This window comes from Pinus tabuliformis, chromosome 1_1, assembly GCF_031772625.1.
Source record: "Pinus tabuliformis cultivar Carrire ecotype Pingquan chromosome 1_1, CPIR1, whole genome shotgun sequence".
Classification (NCBI taxonomy): Eukaryota; Viridiplantae; Streptophyta; class Pinopsida; order Pinales; family Pinaceae; genus Pinus; species Pinus tabuliformis.
In genome coordinates, this window is record NC_142297.1 from 12,547,434 (window position 1) to 12,563,319 (window position 15,886).

Genomic DNA, 15,886 nt, shown 5'->3' on the forward strand with positions numbered 1-15,886 from the left:
ATTGGAATCCTGAGGATAATTTCCAGCAAATGGCCGAAAGCAAAGCTTTCTATTATGCTCAGAATATTTGTAATACTTTGAGGGGAGACATAGTAGAAGGTGCTTGCACAAAATCTTCTATGATTTTTTTTTTTTAGGCATCACGTGTGGAGGTATTATGTGTCATTTGACGAAATGTCCCTTTTGGGGGACAAATCATAGGGTCAACGTTAGGACTTTTGATATGCATATCATTAGGTGACAGGAGAAGAGAGCTCGAGGCAATGTTTGAAGCGTTAGTGACTAAATTCCCATAGTTCTTAGCTCATGTTTGTAAATCAACCATTTTGAAGGTGTAAATAATTGATGATCCTTCTCGAGAATGAGGTTGATGCGAACTGTTGTTTTCCCCTTGCGGAGGTTGCGGTCGATTCAATACAAGATGTTGTTGGTGTTGAATAGGGAAAGGGTTATTGAAGATTGTAGGGGTCTCGCCAGTGTCCTTTTGTGCAAGGAGGTCTGTGAACTATTGAAGATGAGGAAATTAATAGGTCATATGGTCCTCAACACATATCTTTCAAGGGAAGTTGAAGTTTTTTTTCTTCCCTTTCTCAGATTTAGCAACAACGTTTTCATTTGGATTGTTCCAGGTTGTTTGCTTCTCTTGAGGAGTGATATTTTTCTTATTATTCTTGTTCTTATTGTTGGGATTTTGTATAGGCTACACAAAGTTGATCATGGTGGTTGGATGAGAAGCCGATTGGGTAGTAGGAGCAGTAACAACATTAACAAATAACTGGGTAGCTTTACCACTCAGTTGTTTTATAGCAGACCTAGAGGTGGCACCGACAATACCGTCAGCATCTGCACTGAGTTACTGATTAGAAGGAGCGTTGGAATTTCAAGGGAAATTAGGGAGAAAATCATAAAGTGTTCCAGATTGCAAATAGATCAAATCTAAATGTTTGGCATGACGAATAGGTTGGTCTTTTGTAACCACACCAACCATGACAACGTCCTTGGCAATGGGGCAAAGAAGAGACTTGCAGAACTAGTTTGCTAAGAGGTAATCCATAATGGGGGTCTTGACAAGCCTCTAACTACGTATCCATTTATGGATGAGATCAAAGATGTGGGTGGAAGTGTCTTGGTATAGGGTAGTAAGGAGTTTTGTTTCGGTTTCATAGTGGATATTAAGATAAAAGTGATTTAAGAATTCCATCATCAAGGAACCAAAAGTATTCACTGACGATCATAGTAACTCAATGTATCACTTGGTAGCATTTCTAGTAAGGGTGTGGGGGAAGAGTCTGAGCCAAATATCATTGTCAATCATGGAATTCTATAAACACCATACATGGCAAATAATGATGTGTGTAGCCCGGTCATCTCTCTATTTTCCTTCAAACTTCGAGATATCTACAGGAATATTATGTGTGATCGGAGCCCAAAGCAAGTTATGACTGATGGGGTCATTAGTCAACTTGTATAGATATGGGATATATAAAGTTTCAAAAATAAGGAAAGGCATAGGTGCTCCCAACTTTAACCACGAAGATGCAGGATCACTTGAGGGTCCAAAGGTTACCAACAGGGTACATCATATTCAACGATAATAGTTTCCTAGTGGTGGCAGTGTGGTCATATAAGGTGGCAGGCCATATGGAATACTAGGCTCGACGTCAAAAGACTACTTGCCCCCTAGATAGAAATTTCCCCCTTTACTCAATTATGGTTGAGGAGGGGGTCCCAAAATAGATATAGTAGGACTAGATTGAGGGATATTTCTAGCGACATAGGTTGCAGTAGGTGTGAAAATGACACCGACAAAGTGTCCACTGGGAGGAAACATGTCTATCAATGAAGAACCAAGTTGTCCTATAAGTATTACAGAGACAAGTATGTCCCTGAAAGGTATGTGTATGTTGGAAACATTGCCCCCAGGAAATGGTGCCTGGGGGTTAGATCTTAGCAAGTAATTCCAACCAAATGGATTATTGAAGGTGGTCATAGTAACATACCATGGATTTTTATCGGACTATGTTAAATAGCATGTCACTAGGATTATGAGTTTCATTCTATGGTATTTCCATAGTTGAAAAGAATAAATATGAGCGCATATTTAGACAACATAATAGATATTTGTCCATAGCTCTTAGCTATCTTCATAAAGAGTACCTCTTAATTTGTACATGCATCTTTTCACACCAAAGGAAGAAGAGTAGAGTAGTCACACCTTCTAGGTGGGTTTATTCTCGTTTTCCAAGGACAAATTTTGTGTTTATTGTGAATAGTTTGTGTATTTGCTTATGTTTTATATTTCTTACATTGAAGGACTAATTTATTCATTGAAGCATAAAGATAACAAATATGGAATCTATGATCTAAATTGAGTTAACATTCATAGTAAATATTTCATTATATTATAAGATATGTTGTGATGGGCCATTGAAGTGAATATCAATGAGTTTAGAAATTGTTAATTTAGGGTTTTAGTTTTGAAGAATAAAATATTATTTAAAATAATACCTGTAATGTAAGGTGGTTGTTAGTGTTTATAATAATGGTAATTAAAAACATGTTTACACAATTTTATTTCATGTACATGTTAAAAACCCTTTCCCATTCCAACTATTCTAAATATAGTACAACAACCTAAATAGATGATACATAAATTAAATGATAAATATAAATTTTTTTATGCTTTCTAAAAATTATAATAATTACTTACACACACACATATATATATGTGCTTTTTTTTGTTTGAAATGCATTTTTGAACAAGTACATGTATTCAACACCTTGAAAAACCCTTAAGGCACTCAAATTCTGCAAATCAAACGACTTAAACACGTTTTTGTTTAAATATCCTGATTTTGGTTAAAATTAACTATAAAAAATGTCATGAAAAATGTTCAAATTAATTGTTGACAGAACTAATCACTCATTAACATTTTTATAATTTTTTATAAATAATTTTTAGTTAAATGTAAATCTTATACATTTTTTTTTTTTTTTTTTAAGCTTGGCAGATCCTCTTTTTTCCATTCATTTCTAAGAAAATTTACACCGCGTAGATTGGTTAGGTGGACTCAACTTTCCCATTGGGAAACCAAGTCTGTTGGCCACCATTCCCCATTGTATACCATCCAAAGTAAAAAAGTTTCAGTGTTTCTATCCAAGATATATAAGTCTTTGTTTCATGATCATACTCTAGATCTCTACCTATACATATTCTTGCATAAGGAAAAGTAAAATATATCCGCATATAATTTAACAAAATTAAGCAAGGGAGATTATCTAGTCATTCTACTCCTCCAAGGCCGATTCCACTGGCGCAGGGTCTTTGACATTTGATCCAAGAATCTCATACAGTTCCAAGATACATGGGATGTAACTTTCAATTCTACCAAGCTTGGTATCTTTCTTATGGAGTTGAAATTGAACTTTTTGGAATTCTTGTTTGTAGTTTGGCTTGCCTTGGAGAGAAATAACCATGTCCACCAAGATATACTCCATAGCCTTTCCCAACATGCTTTTCATTAGCCAATAAAGGTATAACGTTTGTTTAAATTGCATTATCTGACCTCTAGTGTTACTAGGGTGCGAGACAAGTTTCCTCTAGTCATCCATGTCCTCCTCTGTCTCACTGCTCTACTTAACTTTATCTTCCCATTCCTCTAAAATTTTCTGAATACCTTCATCAATGCCCTCGTGATATGCCTCGAAAGCCTCGTTGATAAGCCTTTCCACCGATTTCATTTATGAGCACCTGGGCCCATCTTCCACGGCCACATCTTTTCGTAGGTTGAGCCATGGAGGAGATGACCCAAACCTGTTTAGAGTAGAAATTGGCTAAACAAAAATAATTCAACATGGTATAACAGTGCTCCCATCCCTGGGTTGAATTACCACTAACAAAATCCCCACTGTGCTCCTCCTTTTTCCCTTTGGTATCGATTCCATGGCCTTCGTGGTCATAGGTCGATTCCCTAGGAGGGGCCAACCTTCTGCCACTAGCAATGATACGTCGTCACCACCCCCACCTCCTCACAAGCACAGATAGGTTCTCCTCCCCTCGACAATTCCAAGTTAGTGAACTCGGCCGCTTTCCAGCATTAAGCCAGTCATGGTTTGCAGACCCCTTCCCCTCTACCCAAGACGCAAGCGTATATCCTTTGGTATTTTCTTGCCTGACTTCCCCCCCGTGTTGGGTGTGGAGGTTGATTATCTTCCTTATTTAGTGGTATCACCGCATTGGACCCAAGTTCGTAATGTGGTGGCAACGATGCTTGTAATATTTGTGCTACAGGGGACGTCCAGGGGGGGCAACAATGATATTTAGGATCCCCCTAGTGGGGGATCGGCGGAAACGCCCCCGAAGCTAAGAATAGATGTAAAATTTCCTTGTAAAATGTTGTAATTTCGTAGTCAATCTAGGTCGTGCATTAGGGAGAGATCTAACGGTAGAAGTTATGTTTAATTTATGGTTTTTTGCCCCTAGAAGGAAACCACTCGCTATATATGAGGGAATTTTATTGCGTCTATGGATATCTATATTATGAGAAAGAAAGAGAGAGGAGATTGAGCAAGAGAGAAGAGGGAATTACAAAGGATATATTGTAGATTGTATCTCTTTAGTTTGTTGGATAATATAAAAGGAAGGACTCTCTGTTTCTTCTTGGACGTAGCCCAAATTGGGTGAACCACGTATATCTGTGTCTCTCTTGTTTTATGTGTTTCTATTTTTGAAATATATTTTATGTGTTCCATTTCTCTGTAATATATAATTTTCTAATAACCAATATCAGAGCCAAAGGTTTATTTGGCTGATAAACTCATAGGAGAGAAGGGTTCCTAGTTCGAGTGGGAGCAATGGCAGAAGATGGTAGGTTTAGGGTTGAAAATTTAATGGCTAAAACTACGAGTCGTGGAAGATGTAGATGGAAGATTATTTGTACTAGAAATATTTGTACCAACCATTGAGTAGAAAGGCAAAGAAGTGGATGAGTATGACAGACACAGAATGGGATATTCTTGACAGAAAGGCACTTGGAACAATAGGGTTGTGCCTAGCGGCATCGATAGCATTTAATATTTCAAAGGAAATGACAATAGGGGGTTTAATGAAGGCTTTGGCCAAACTATATGAAAATCCCTCGACCTAAAATAAGGTATTTCTTATGAAGCGTTTATTTAATAAGAAGATGTCAGAAGGTGGATCTACTGCTGATCATTTAAATGAATTTAATTCAGTTACTAGTTAGTTAAGTTCTGTGGGGATAACTTTTGATGATGAAGTTAGGGATTTGTTATTTCTATGGTCATTTCCAGAAAGTTGGAATCACCTAGTTATGGCCATTAGTAACTTTGTCTCTGGACCTAGTACTGTTGACACCTAATCATAGGAGGATGCTAGGGTTGTGTTGGGTACTTCACTAGTAGACAGCAGGTACTTCACTATTATGACTTCACAAAAGTGAGCTCAATCTGAGTCTCACTCAATAAATATAATCAGCAAGATTGTACTTAGATTCCCCAAGTCTCTGGAGTACACAAACTCTCCTTACTGAAACTCAACCTCTACTGTTCATAGTAGTATGAGCCCAATCTGAGACTCATACATGACAGGCCTTTGCAAAGGAGTTCGCTTGAACCTCTCAAGCCTTATCTGAAGTACACAAACTCTCTAACCCTCTCTGGCTCTTTTTGGCTCGATGTTGCCTTTAGGTCAGCTCCACTTCTTCTCTCTATTCTCCACTCTTAGCTTTCTTAACTCACTTTTCTCACTGCTTTCTTTTTCTCTGTCAGTTCATGGCTTTAAAGCCAATCTGCTTTCTGACTGTTCATTTCTGATTCCTCAATTTCTGGTTTCCCTGCCTCTGTCCATTTGAATTCCACTGTTCTACGTCATCATCACTGTGTAATGCCTCATAAGGAGCTGGCAACCTATTTCATAATGAACTGAGTGTCAGTTCTCTTGGAAATGTTTGAACAGACGTTATTTTCCGTTTGCTCCCAGATTGCCCATGAAACACGAATCTTAGCCAACTCATCGTCCATGCCGGACTTCAAACTTTATACAATTCGACCTTTTTACCCTTGCAGAGCAATTGCAAGAGCAGATCTACATGCTGAAGATGTGCGGCCCAGGTGCAACTGTAGATGAGGATGTCATCAAAGAAAACAAGGACAAATTTTCTCAGATATGGTTTGAGCAGGTGGTTCATAAGGCTCTGAAAAGTGGATGGGGAATTACAAAGACCGAATGGCATGACCAAGAATTCATAATGGCCTTCATGAGTTCGGAAAGAAGTCTTTGGAATGTCTACTTCTTTCATGCGAATTTGGTGGTAGCTTGAGCGAAGGTCGATCTTAGTAAAGAATTGAGGCCAATTTAGTTCATCCAGCAAATGATCGACAACCGGGATGGGAAATTTATCTTTGATTGTCAACTTATTAAGGGCCCTAAAGTCTGGACACATACGCCATTCCCCATCTTTCTTGAGCACCATGACCACCGACGATGAATAAGGACTAATGTTGGGACAAATGATGCCTGCTTCCAAGAGTTCCTTGATTATTTTTTCTATTTCAATCTTTTGGGCGAACAAATATCTATATGGGTGTACATTTGGTGGTTGGGCCCCTAGGACCAAAGTAATGCTATGATCATGTTCCCCTCTCGATGGTGGAAACTCCTAAGGCTTGTCAAAGATTGGCAGACGGTTGTTTAAGATCTGTTGCATCTCAGGATCAATATGAAGAGAATTGGGTTCGAAGGCCTGGATGGCATTAAATTGAGCTATAACTCCATGGTGGCCCTTTTTAAACAAATTTTCCATCTTATGTGAGCTGATGATAGAGGGAGCTCCCACCTGGAGTCCGCGGAGGGTATGTGTGTGGTTGTTCTACTTAAAGCTCATATATAACTCCTGGAAATCCATTGTGATTGGGCCAAGTGTGTGAAGCCATTCAGCACCAAGGACAATGTCACACCCTCCCATGTGTATGGAAAACATGTGGGTCTTTAACTGGTAATCCCCAATTTGAAGTTTGACATTTTCATAGCAGCCTTCACATTTCATTGTTGCCGCGTCAGCAATTTGGACCTGGAAGTTAGAAACTGCTCGGACAAAATAATGCACTGCTTCCGCGACTCTTTGATGGATAAAATTATGTGTACTTCCACTATCAATCAAGACTACTACCAAGCAATGCTTAATAAAGCCTCTGATTTTGAGAGTTTGAGACGAATAAATCCCTGCCAAAGCATGCAGCAAGATAACTGGTTCTTCAGGTACATTGTCCTGCTGGTTGTCCTCTTCTTCCTCCTTTGGTTTTTCAAGTGGTGGTGCTTCCTTCGATTAACTGTGATCAGTAGCATCAATTTGAAAGAATTTGGGCTCCTTGAATTTATTCTTGGGCGAGTATTTCTCATCACAGTGGTAACATAATCCTTGCTTTCTTCTTTCTGCCATTTTTGCTGGTGACACCTTTTGAACCTTGAGTGTTTGGGTAGTGCTTTGAGCCTATGGGGGCCGACCCTTGGCAATGAAATTTGGGCGATTGGATTGGGCCACTAATGCACATTCGATTTCACGAGCTATCTTGCAAGCATGCAACCATGAGCTAGGGTGGTGCATTCGGACGTGGGCTTGTATGGCTTCTTTGAGACCACTAACAAAACATTCCACGTAGAACTCATCGTGTAGATCTCCATTACGGAAAGCTAAGGCGTCAAAGGCTGTAATATATTCATTCACTGTTCCTATCTGTCGGAGCTTAGTGAGATGACACAAAAAGTCAGATTCATGGTCAAAGCGATCCATAAGAGCTTTTTTTAATGTCTCCCAAGTCAAGGGCCTTCCATAGCAACGTTGATGCCATTGCCACCATTGCCATCTTTCATTGTCCAAGTACATGATACCCACACTAAGTTGAGTCGCATTATCCAGGATGTAATTCAGTGTGAAATATTGCTCCATTTGTGCTATCCATGCGGTCGGTTGAGAGCGATCAAATTTATACATGTCTAGCTTGGGTGGTTGTGGATGGGATTTTTGGTGGGTGCCAAAGAGGTGAATAGCCTAGCTAGACTCACCCTCACTTTTTTCATTGCCAATATATGCCTCCTCGTGTGCCTCCACCTTGCCCTTAGAGAGTGTTGCATTTAAGTTCTGCAGCTACAACACGACCTCTTTCAAGGCTGATTCAAGGTTGTCCATCCTCTCATTCACCATAGCTTGATCTCTAGTTTGTACCATGCACCGAGCCGATGTACTTGAAATTTCGGACCACCCAAATTTTTTGGCACTAACAATTGAATGGTACCACCTTGCTCAGCTCGTCATCCTGATTCTTATGGGATAAGTCACCAATAAGCGCCCGTTTTTTTTTTACTCCGAACGGAGTTTTACTCCTTGCTTAGCAATACTGCAGTAGCCGAATCCCAAAAATTTCAATTCTGCCAAAAGTCCTGCGAAAATCACGCCCAGGTATAGGAACCCACACACTACTCAGATCTGGATGGCGGATTTGATGGATCTGAGAGATCTGAATGGCTGATCTGATAGATCTGAATGGCAGAACTGATTGTTGTTGTGGATTTGATGGATCTAATAGATCTGAATGCCTGTTCTGATAGATCTGAATGGAAGAACTGATTGTTGCTGCTCTGACAAAACCCCACTTGCGAGATTTGATCTCACAAAGATTATGCATGACCCAGAGATAGATAAGTGAACTATGGTCTCCAGGAGTGTCAGGTGTTACAGATCGCAGTATACATAAGGGTCTGACAGTAGCACTCGGCCCAATTTTTCAGGGCACTAACCAAGGAGGATTAGTCGTACCCTTAGCCGTACAACCCGACTACCTTATCGTACGTGCGAATAATCTCTTCGAGTACTGTTCACGGTGTATTGTACCAACAAGACAGCCGATGGTTTATCTATGGCGCGGTTTCAAGGGAGCTAGGGGGGTTCCAATATACCCAGAGGGTACTTGGAAGACAGTCCATGCGCGGTTCTATCTAATGCACTACTACTCGAAGGGGTACCCACAAGGGTTACAAGGGAGTCCCACAAGTGTGACCACTTCTTGTACTTCCTGCGTGCATGGCTCCCCAAATCCACAGGTTTATGCGCTCAACGATAGATCCCGTGGTTTAAAGATGTTGGAACACATCTCTAGCAAAAAAAAAAATGTGCTAAAAATTCGAGATCCCATTGGCCCTGGAAAGCGCTCTGATACCACTTGTTATGCTATTAACCTACAAGACGATACCAGAATAACAAATATGTGAAGAAATATACCCAAAACATAGAACAATGAGAAATAACAACAAGTATTTTATTATTCAAAAAGCAATGTTCACGTGCCCCTTTGAGGGGGCAACCTCCAATAAAGCAGAGCTCAATACAAAATAAGACACGATGCTCCTCGAGGGGAGTCTCTATCCTTTATATAGGATTCATACATGCAATACCATGGGGCAATACCATGGTTCTTATTAACACCATCTATCTAATACCATGGCCCATTTGCAACTAACTGTGGTCCCTTCATTAAATGCGGGTTAACCACTTACAATTATTATTATGGGCTTTATTGACTCTTTACTTAACTATAAATATGACTGGATCCTATTACATAAATAAGGGGCTTCGGGTGGGCCCCTAAAATTATACTAGACGTCACTCTGATCATTATGTTTATCTCAAAAGGAAAAACCCATCAAAATTATCTCTAGATGCATAAACTTGGTTCTTACATCCCCCCATACTGCTTCGGGTGAGACTGCAGCCTGCACTACACGGGTTGTTTCTGAAAGGTTCGGTAGTGTATGGATTTCTTAGTTGGCACAACTACTTTGAACCTGGGTCAGGAACCCCAAAGCCAACATACTCCCTGTTCCTACCGAAGTCAACTGTCATAACCAGGATCCTTCGATTCGGAGACTATTTCCTACTCATGAGAATGTTGAAGATCTTGGCAACCAACCAGAACACAGTTGATATGCTGTCATGGTTGAATGACATGCTCTTTGCCCCCCAACAATTCTGACTTTTCTTAGACTTTCAAGATGATGCTTCTTTCCTACATTGTTATGCTCTACCACACCATCACTTTGTCAAGGTCTTTCTTCAACTACCCTTGATTTTCTTTTTTCCCCTTTTTTCTTTGAAAGTTTTTTATTGAACCTGTTGTTCACATTTTGAGCATTGAGAGCACTTGATAGAGGGCTACTACAGTAAATGGAGAACTAGATATTCGTGAAATGCAATGATGTAGAGAGGAATCAAAGTATTAATGTAGGATCACGTAAGTTCTAGAATAAAAAATGCTTGGCTCAAGGGAGACTCTTGTTTGCCAAAATGGATATGTCTCTATGGTGGCTTGTACAAATTATGGACGAGAGAATTATAAGTCAGAACTACATTTTTAAGGATCCAATTAAAGGTGGAGTTATAGCTCGCTTTTTTGGGAGCTGTATTTAAGCTTGGGTAGACCCATTTGCACAACCTAAGTAAAGTTTTTAGGTTCCAATCGTTGTGCTTTTGAGAAGGATTTGGAAGAGGATATGTTGCTTCTAAGTAAGATTATGAAATCTATCGTGGAACCAATTGGAAATCCCAAACCCTCACCATCCAAAACCATAACCCTAGGAGATGAAGCACCAAACTAGGGGCCCCGTTTGGGTAAATTGGTACATCGACTTCTAGGATCATAACTTTGGCATACGATCTCCATTTGACGCACACAATACCTAGTTAGAAAGATCTATTCGAGAACTAAAAATTTTGGATGACCGTGGCCTTATGTCACTCCCAACATTCCCAAAAAAATGTCGTTTAAGGCCTCAAAACGGCTCTGGAAGTCCAGGACCCGAAAATATGCTAAAAATAGTAAACTATGCTACAATTAAGGAAAATGAAAAACTGATTGTAGGGGTGCAAGTGGGATAGGTAGGTGGCCACCAACATCCACCAGGATCATTTATAATTCAGTGGAAGAAATATTTTCACACATGAAGTACATATATATTTAAGAGGCGTAGATTACTTAGTCTACATGGGATTTTGTTTCATTAGGGTTGAAGTTCAAACTTTATTGGAGTTCAGTGGAATAAATATTGTCACACACTTCTATATACATGAAGTATATATATATATATAGATATATAGATATATATATATATTCATGAGGTTTTGTTTAATTGGTTTATGTGGGATTTAGTTCCCATAAATTTTAGAAGGGCACTTCATCGGAGTAGTTCTGAGCACTAGTTAAATTTAAATTTGTATTGAATAAATGGTTTTCCCATTCAACATCAAAGCCTACTCATAAGTTGAGAGAAAAATTGAGGGAGATGAAGTTCTGAGCACTAGTGAATAGAAACGATCAAGATCAATGCCATTGAAAATTTCCCAAGTGATGCTCATGCAGTTTTAATCTAATATTGTCACACATCTCTATATACATGAAGCACATATACATTTATGAGGTGTAGATTAGTTGGTTTGTGTGAAGCTTAATCCCATCAAATTTTAGGTTCAAACTTCATAGGAGTTGAGGATATACGAAAAAACAACATCAAGATCTACTCATAAGTTGAGAAAGAAGTTTGAGGGAGATGAAGTTCCAATAACAAGTGAAATCGAAATGACCCAGATTGATGCCACTACAAATTTCCTAGGTGAGGCCCACATAGGTGACCCATCCAATTCATGCGCATACAACATTTCCTCCACAGTCCATAATGAATGGACTTGATCATGAGCACACATAGAATAAATCCATCAACTGGATTACATAAAGATGAGTGATTCACACGAATATATTAATTAACTAAATTATTTCATATAAAACTTAACAACATATTTATACTTAGTTCTTCATCACCTCACCCTATTCTCATTCCTATTTTTTCAACACAAAGACAAAATGCCAAAACACGATCATGAAATGAAATTAAATTTTAACATCCACAAGACTAAAAATAGTCTATGGGACCATCGACTCCCTGATTTTCTCCTGTTGCAATTGTATCCTTTTCTTATTCAAATTGATGATGAGCTGGCCCAAACTTCCCATAACTTTCTCTGATATCTTTGAATGCATTACATTCCAAAATTATGATTATTATTGTTGTTGTTGTTGTTATAATTATTATTATTATTTCGATTATAATAAACTCTTTTTGTTGTAGATCACTCCAATGAACTTCTGTTTACGATATATGTTGTGGATAAATAATGTGTGTATGAAATATTGATCTAATGGTGTGTGATTCTATTGGATAACTGTTAGATAATTTACACAAGCATGTTCATGTATTTTTGCGAAGACTTTGATGAATTAGCTAATGTTTATTAATCAAACAAGATTATCTATGCGAGCCCTAATCTAGATTTGTTCTCTTATGCACGTATGTGGATAAATCAATTGATAAAGGTCCACAAAAGCTAATGGTAGACCTCGGCGAAGATCTAAAGGCTATTTGACTAGAGTTGTAGCATCGAGCCCAAGGGGCTTATTGCAAGGAAGCAGATCTGAGGCACTAAAACACATCAAACTTATCTCTAGATGCATAAACTTGGTTCTTACATCCCCCCATACTGCTTCAATTGAGATTGTAGCCTGCGCTACATGGGTTGTTGTTGAAAGGGCCAGTAGTGTAGGGATTTGTTGGTTGGCACAACTAACAATGAACTTGGGTCAGGACCCCCAAAACCAACATATTCCTTGTTCCTGCAGAAGTCAACTGTCATAACTAGGATCCTTCGATCCAGAGACTATTGCCTACTCATGAGAATGTTGAAGATCTTGGCAACCAACCAAAACACAACTAGTACGTTGTCATGGTGGAATGACACTCTTCTCCCCCCAACAATTCTGCCTTTTCTTAGACTTTCAAGACAATGCCTCTTTCCAACATTGTTATGCTCTACCACACCATCACGTGTAAACATATGGAAGTGTTAGGGCTCCTGAATTTGTCGGATGATCAATGCTCATTTTTCTACATGATTAACTCCTTTCCACATTCTGCATTCACTGCCTACATGAGCACTCTTCGTTGTCATGCCCTCTGCATATCTAGCCATTCAACGTCCAAATTCCATCATTCTTGGCGAATCCATATCACTCTTCAACATGCCACCTTTTGTAAGCTTTATTGATGCGCTCGTCTCTACCTATGCATTACTATGCATCTACCATTCATGCTTTGTCACAATTTGTGGATGTTGTCCTTTGTACCTTTGCATAAACGTTAGGTTCGAGGTCAACATCGAGTGGCAGATCCACCTCTTCTCAACTTGATTGGTTTGTCACTTTGTCAAGGTCTTTCTTCAACTACCCTTGATTTTCTTTTTTCCCCTTTTTTCTTTGAAAGTTTTTTATTGAACCTGTTGTTCGCATTTTGAGCATTGAGAGCACTTGATAGAGGGCTACTACAGTAAATGGAGAACTAGATATTCGTGAAATGCAACGATGTAGAGAGGAATCAAAGTATTAATGTAGGATCACGTAAGTTCTAGAATAAAAAATGCTTGGCTCAAGGGAGACTCTTGTTTGCCAAAATGGATATGTCTCTATGGTGGCATGTACAAATTATGGATGAGAGAATTATAAGTCATGCTACAAGACACACTTGAACTATTCTTATATCATTGAGATCTCATCAAACTAAAATTAACTGAAACAAAATATCCAACGGAAAATAGGATATAATTTCTTCATGGGAATGGTGGGCCCTTAATACAAAAGGAAAAACCTATGAAGTTACAGTCATACCCATATGTACCTGCCCAACAACCTTACCATTTCATTAACTCAAAAGAAATAGTTATAATTAATATTGATTACAGAAGTCCAAACTCAATTAACACAACACTTGGGAGATTCATCTATTTTTAATTTTAAATATAATATATATATATATATATTGAAAAAACCATGAATTTATTTATTTATTTTAAATATATATATAGATATTGAAAAAGAAAGAACCGTTAATCATTAAATTCATAAGACAAATTTTAAACGTCAAAATTCTAAATATTTAAAGACATTTTATAAACCACACTGAAATTGTTTCATTGGAATTTGATAAGTAAGTTTGGTTCAACGTTTATAGCTGCGTATTGGGCGTCCTCATAGTGATTACATCCAACGCAGCAGCGACGACTTAAGGGACAGCTGGGAAGCCAACTCCATGTGTTATGAATTAAATTGTAAGCAAAAACATTTTCTACTTCACTGGGTCGAATATACCGAAAGGGTCGAGTATCCCCAAAGAGTGAATGTGCGAAACAAATGTGATCTCCAACTCCTCTGCAATCCCAACCTCGTTTCATTCTTACCATCCATTCCTCCCGAAAGGAAGACGGCATCTGTGCAATCTTCACCCATTCCCACGTCACTGGGTGGTCCTCCTCACTCTTAAACTTAAATTCCCACACACTAATCACTGCGTCCACGTGCTTGCGCTTGTGTCGAACATAAACGGTGTTTTCAAAGATGACAAGGAGACGTGAAAGACAAGTGATCATCTGCCAATGTCGAAGGCCCTTCCTCAATTTCCGAGGGAATGGTGCAAAATGCATGGGAATGGGGTTGGGCGTTAGAGCAGAACCGCTTCCTTCCTCTAAGGGAATGGTGAAACACCCGATACCAGGCACTTCTTCCCTCCCATCTTCTCCGAAATAATCTGTGTAGAATGTTCCGTTCCAGTAAAGAAGGTTAGCGAATCTTTGCAGCCTTACATTCTCCGGAAGGTATCCCGCTATTTTCCATCTTTTTTGGGACGGTTCGTAAATTTCCACCCACTGTTGTCTATTTTCATCCCCAACAACAGCTGCAACTTTGTATGTAGTGTCATTATCTTTCTCATCCACGACAATGCAATATGGGTAGGGACTTCCCTGTGCGGCCGGAATTTCAACGAACGTTCGTGTATAAGGATTGATGAGTCTGCTAGAGCATTCTGCCTTATTTCCAACCAAGATAAGACCTCCCACGGATTCTTTGAAATAAATTTTATTTGAACCGATACTTAGCCAGTCCCCGTCCTGAAGGAATGAAAGGTCAAGACAGGAGTTAATCCAGGTCCTTGTGTAGAAACAGAAAGCCATACAGGGGTATTCCATTCTGAAATCGCACACAAGCAGCCGACTCTGATCGCCGTTGTTGAGGGATGCCTCACCCCACCTGGTTAGGAAGTAGTTTGAACAAAGAAAGTCATTCCATTGCTTGCAAATCATGCGATAACTAAATACGGATTCCACCGGCATACGCGCACATATCTCCGCTTGAAAGTCAAATGGCAGTTCCTTCCACCATGAAGCCGCCTTTTCCATTTCCATATTTATAACTCAAGCGACCAATACAAATACAATGTCGAATAACACATACAGAGTCGAATAACACATACAGAGTCGAAGAATAGTTAGTGTATGAAATATGACTCCAAGGAAGGACTATATATAGCACAACTATGAAGATTGAGTGTCATTGAAACGAAATATGGCACGTCGGTTCGTTAAAGGCGATTTTATATAGAAAAATATAATATTATAGAGAAGGCCATGTCACCTTGGCCTTCTCTATATTGGTGCACTCCTTTACCTTTGGGAGGAGTTAGTGGTATTCTTGTCCAATTCAATAGTGTTTCTATGGATCTAGAGCGAGGTGTAGTGATGTAATATTTAATACAAGGAGACATTTTAAAGTGTTTGAGTTATACTTAAATAATTAAATTTATAGTAAGATTTTTCCAATAAATAATTAGATAACTTTTATAAGCTAAATATATTATGTGTATTATTTTAATTATTGTTATTATTATTTAAGTGATTATATATAATATAGATAATATTTTTCTTTAGTTAACATTTTT

The 15,886-nt window shown here is 38.8% G+C and overlaps 1 protein-coding gene across 1 annotated transcript; it reads right to left on the reverse strand.

The window, feature by feature from the left end:
* Nucleotides 1-14,084: 14,084 nt before the first annotated feature.
* On the reverse strand, nt 14,085-15,353 carry LOC149211366 (F-box/kelch-repeat protein At5g15710-like). The gene has a single exon (XM_089388373.1). It carries the CDS (start codon nt 15,351-15,353, stop codon nt 14,085-14,087), a length of 1,269 nt encoding a protein of 422 aa, XP_089244499.1.
* Between the last annotated feature and the right edge of the window lie 533 nt (nt 15,354-15,886).

Coding starts and splice junctions, on each gene's coding strand:
- LOC149211366 (XM_089388373.1), bottom strand. CDS start 15,353: ATGGAAATGGAAAAGGCGGCTTCATGGTGGAAGGAACTGCCATTTGAC.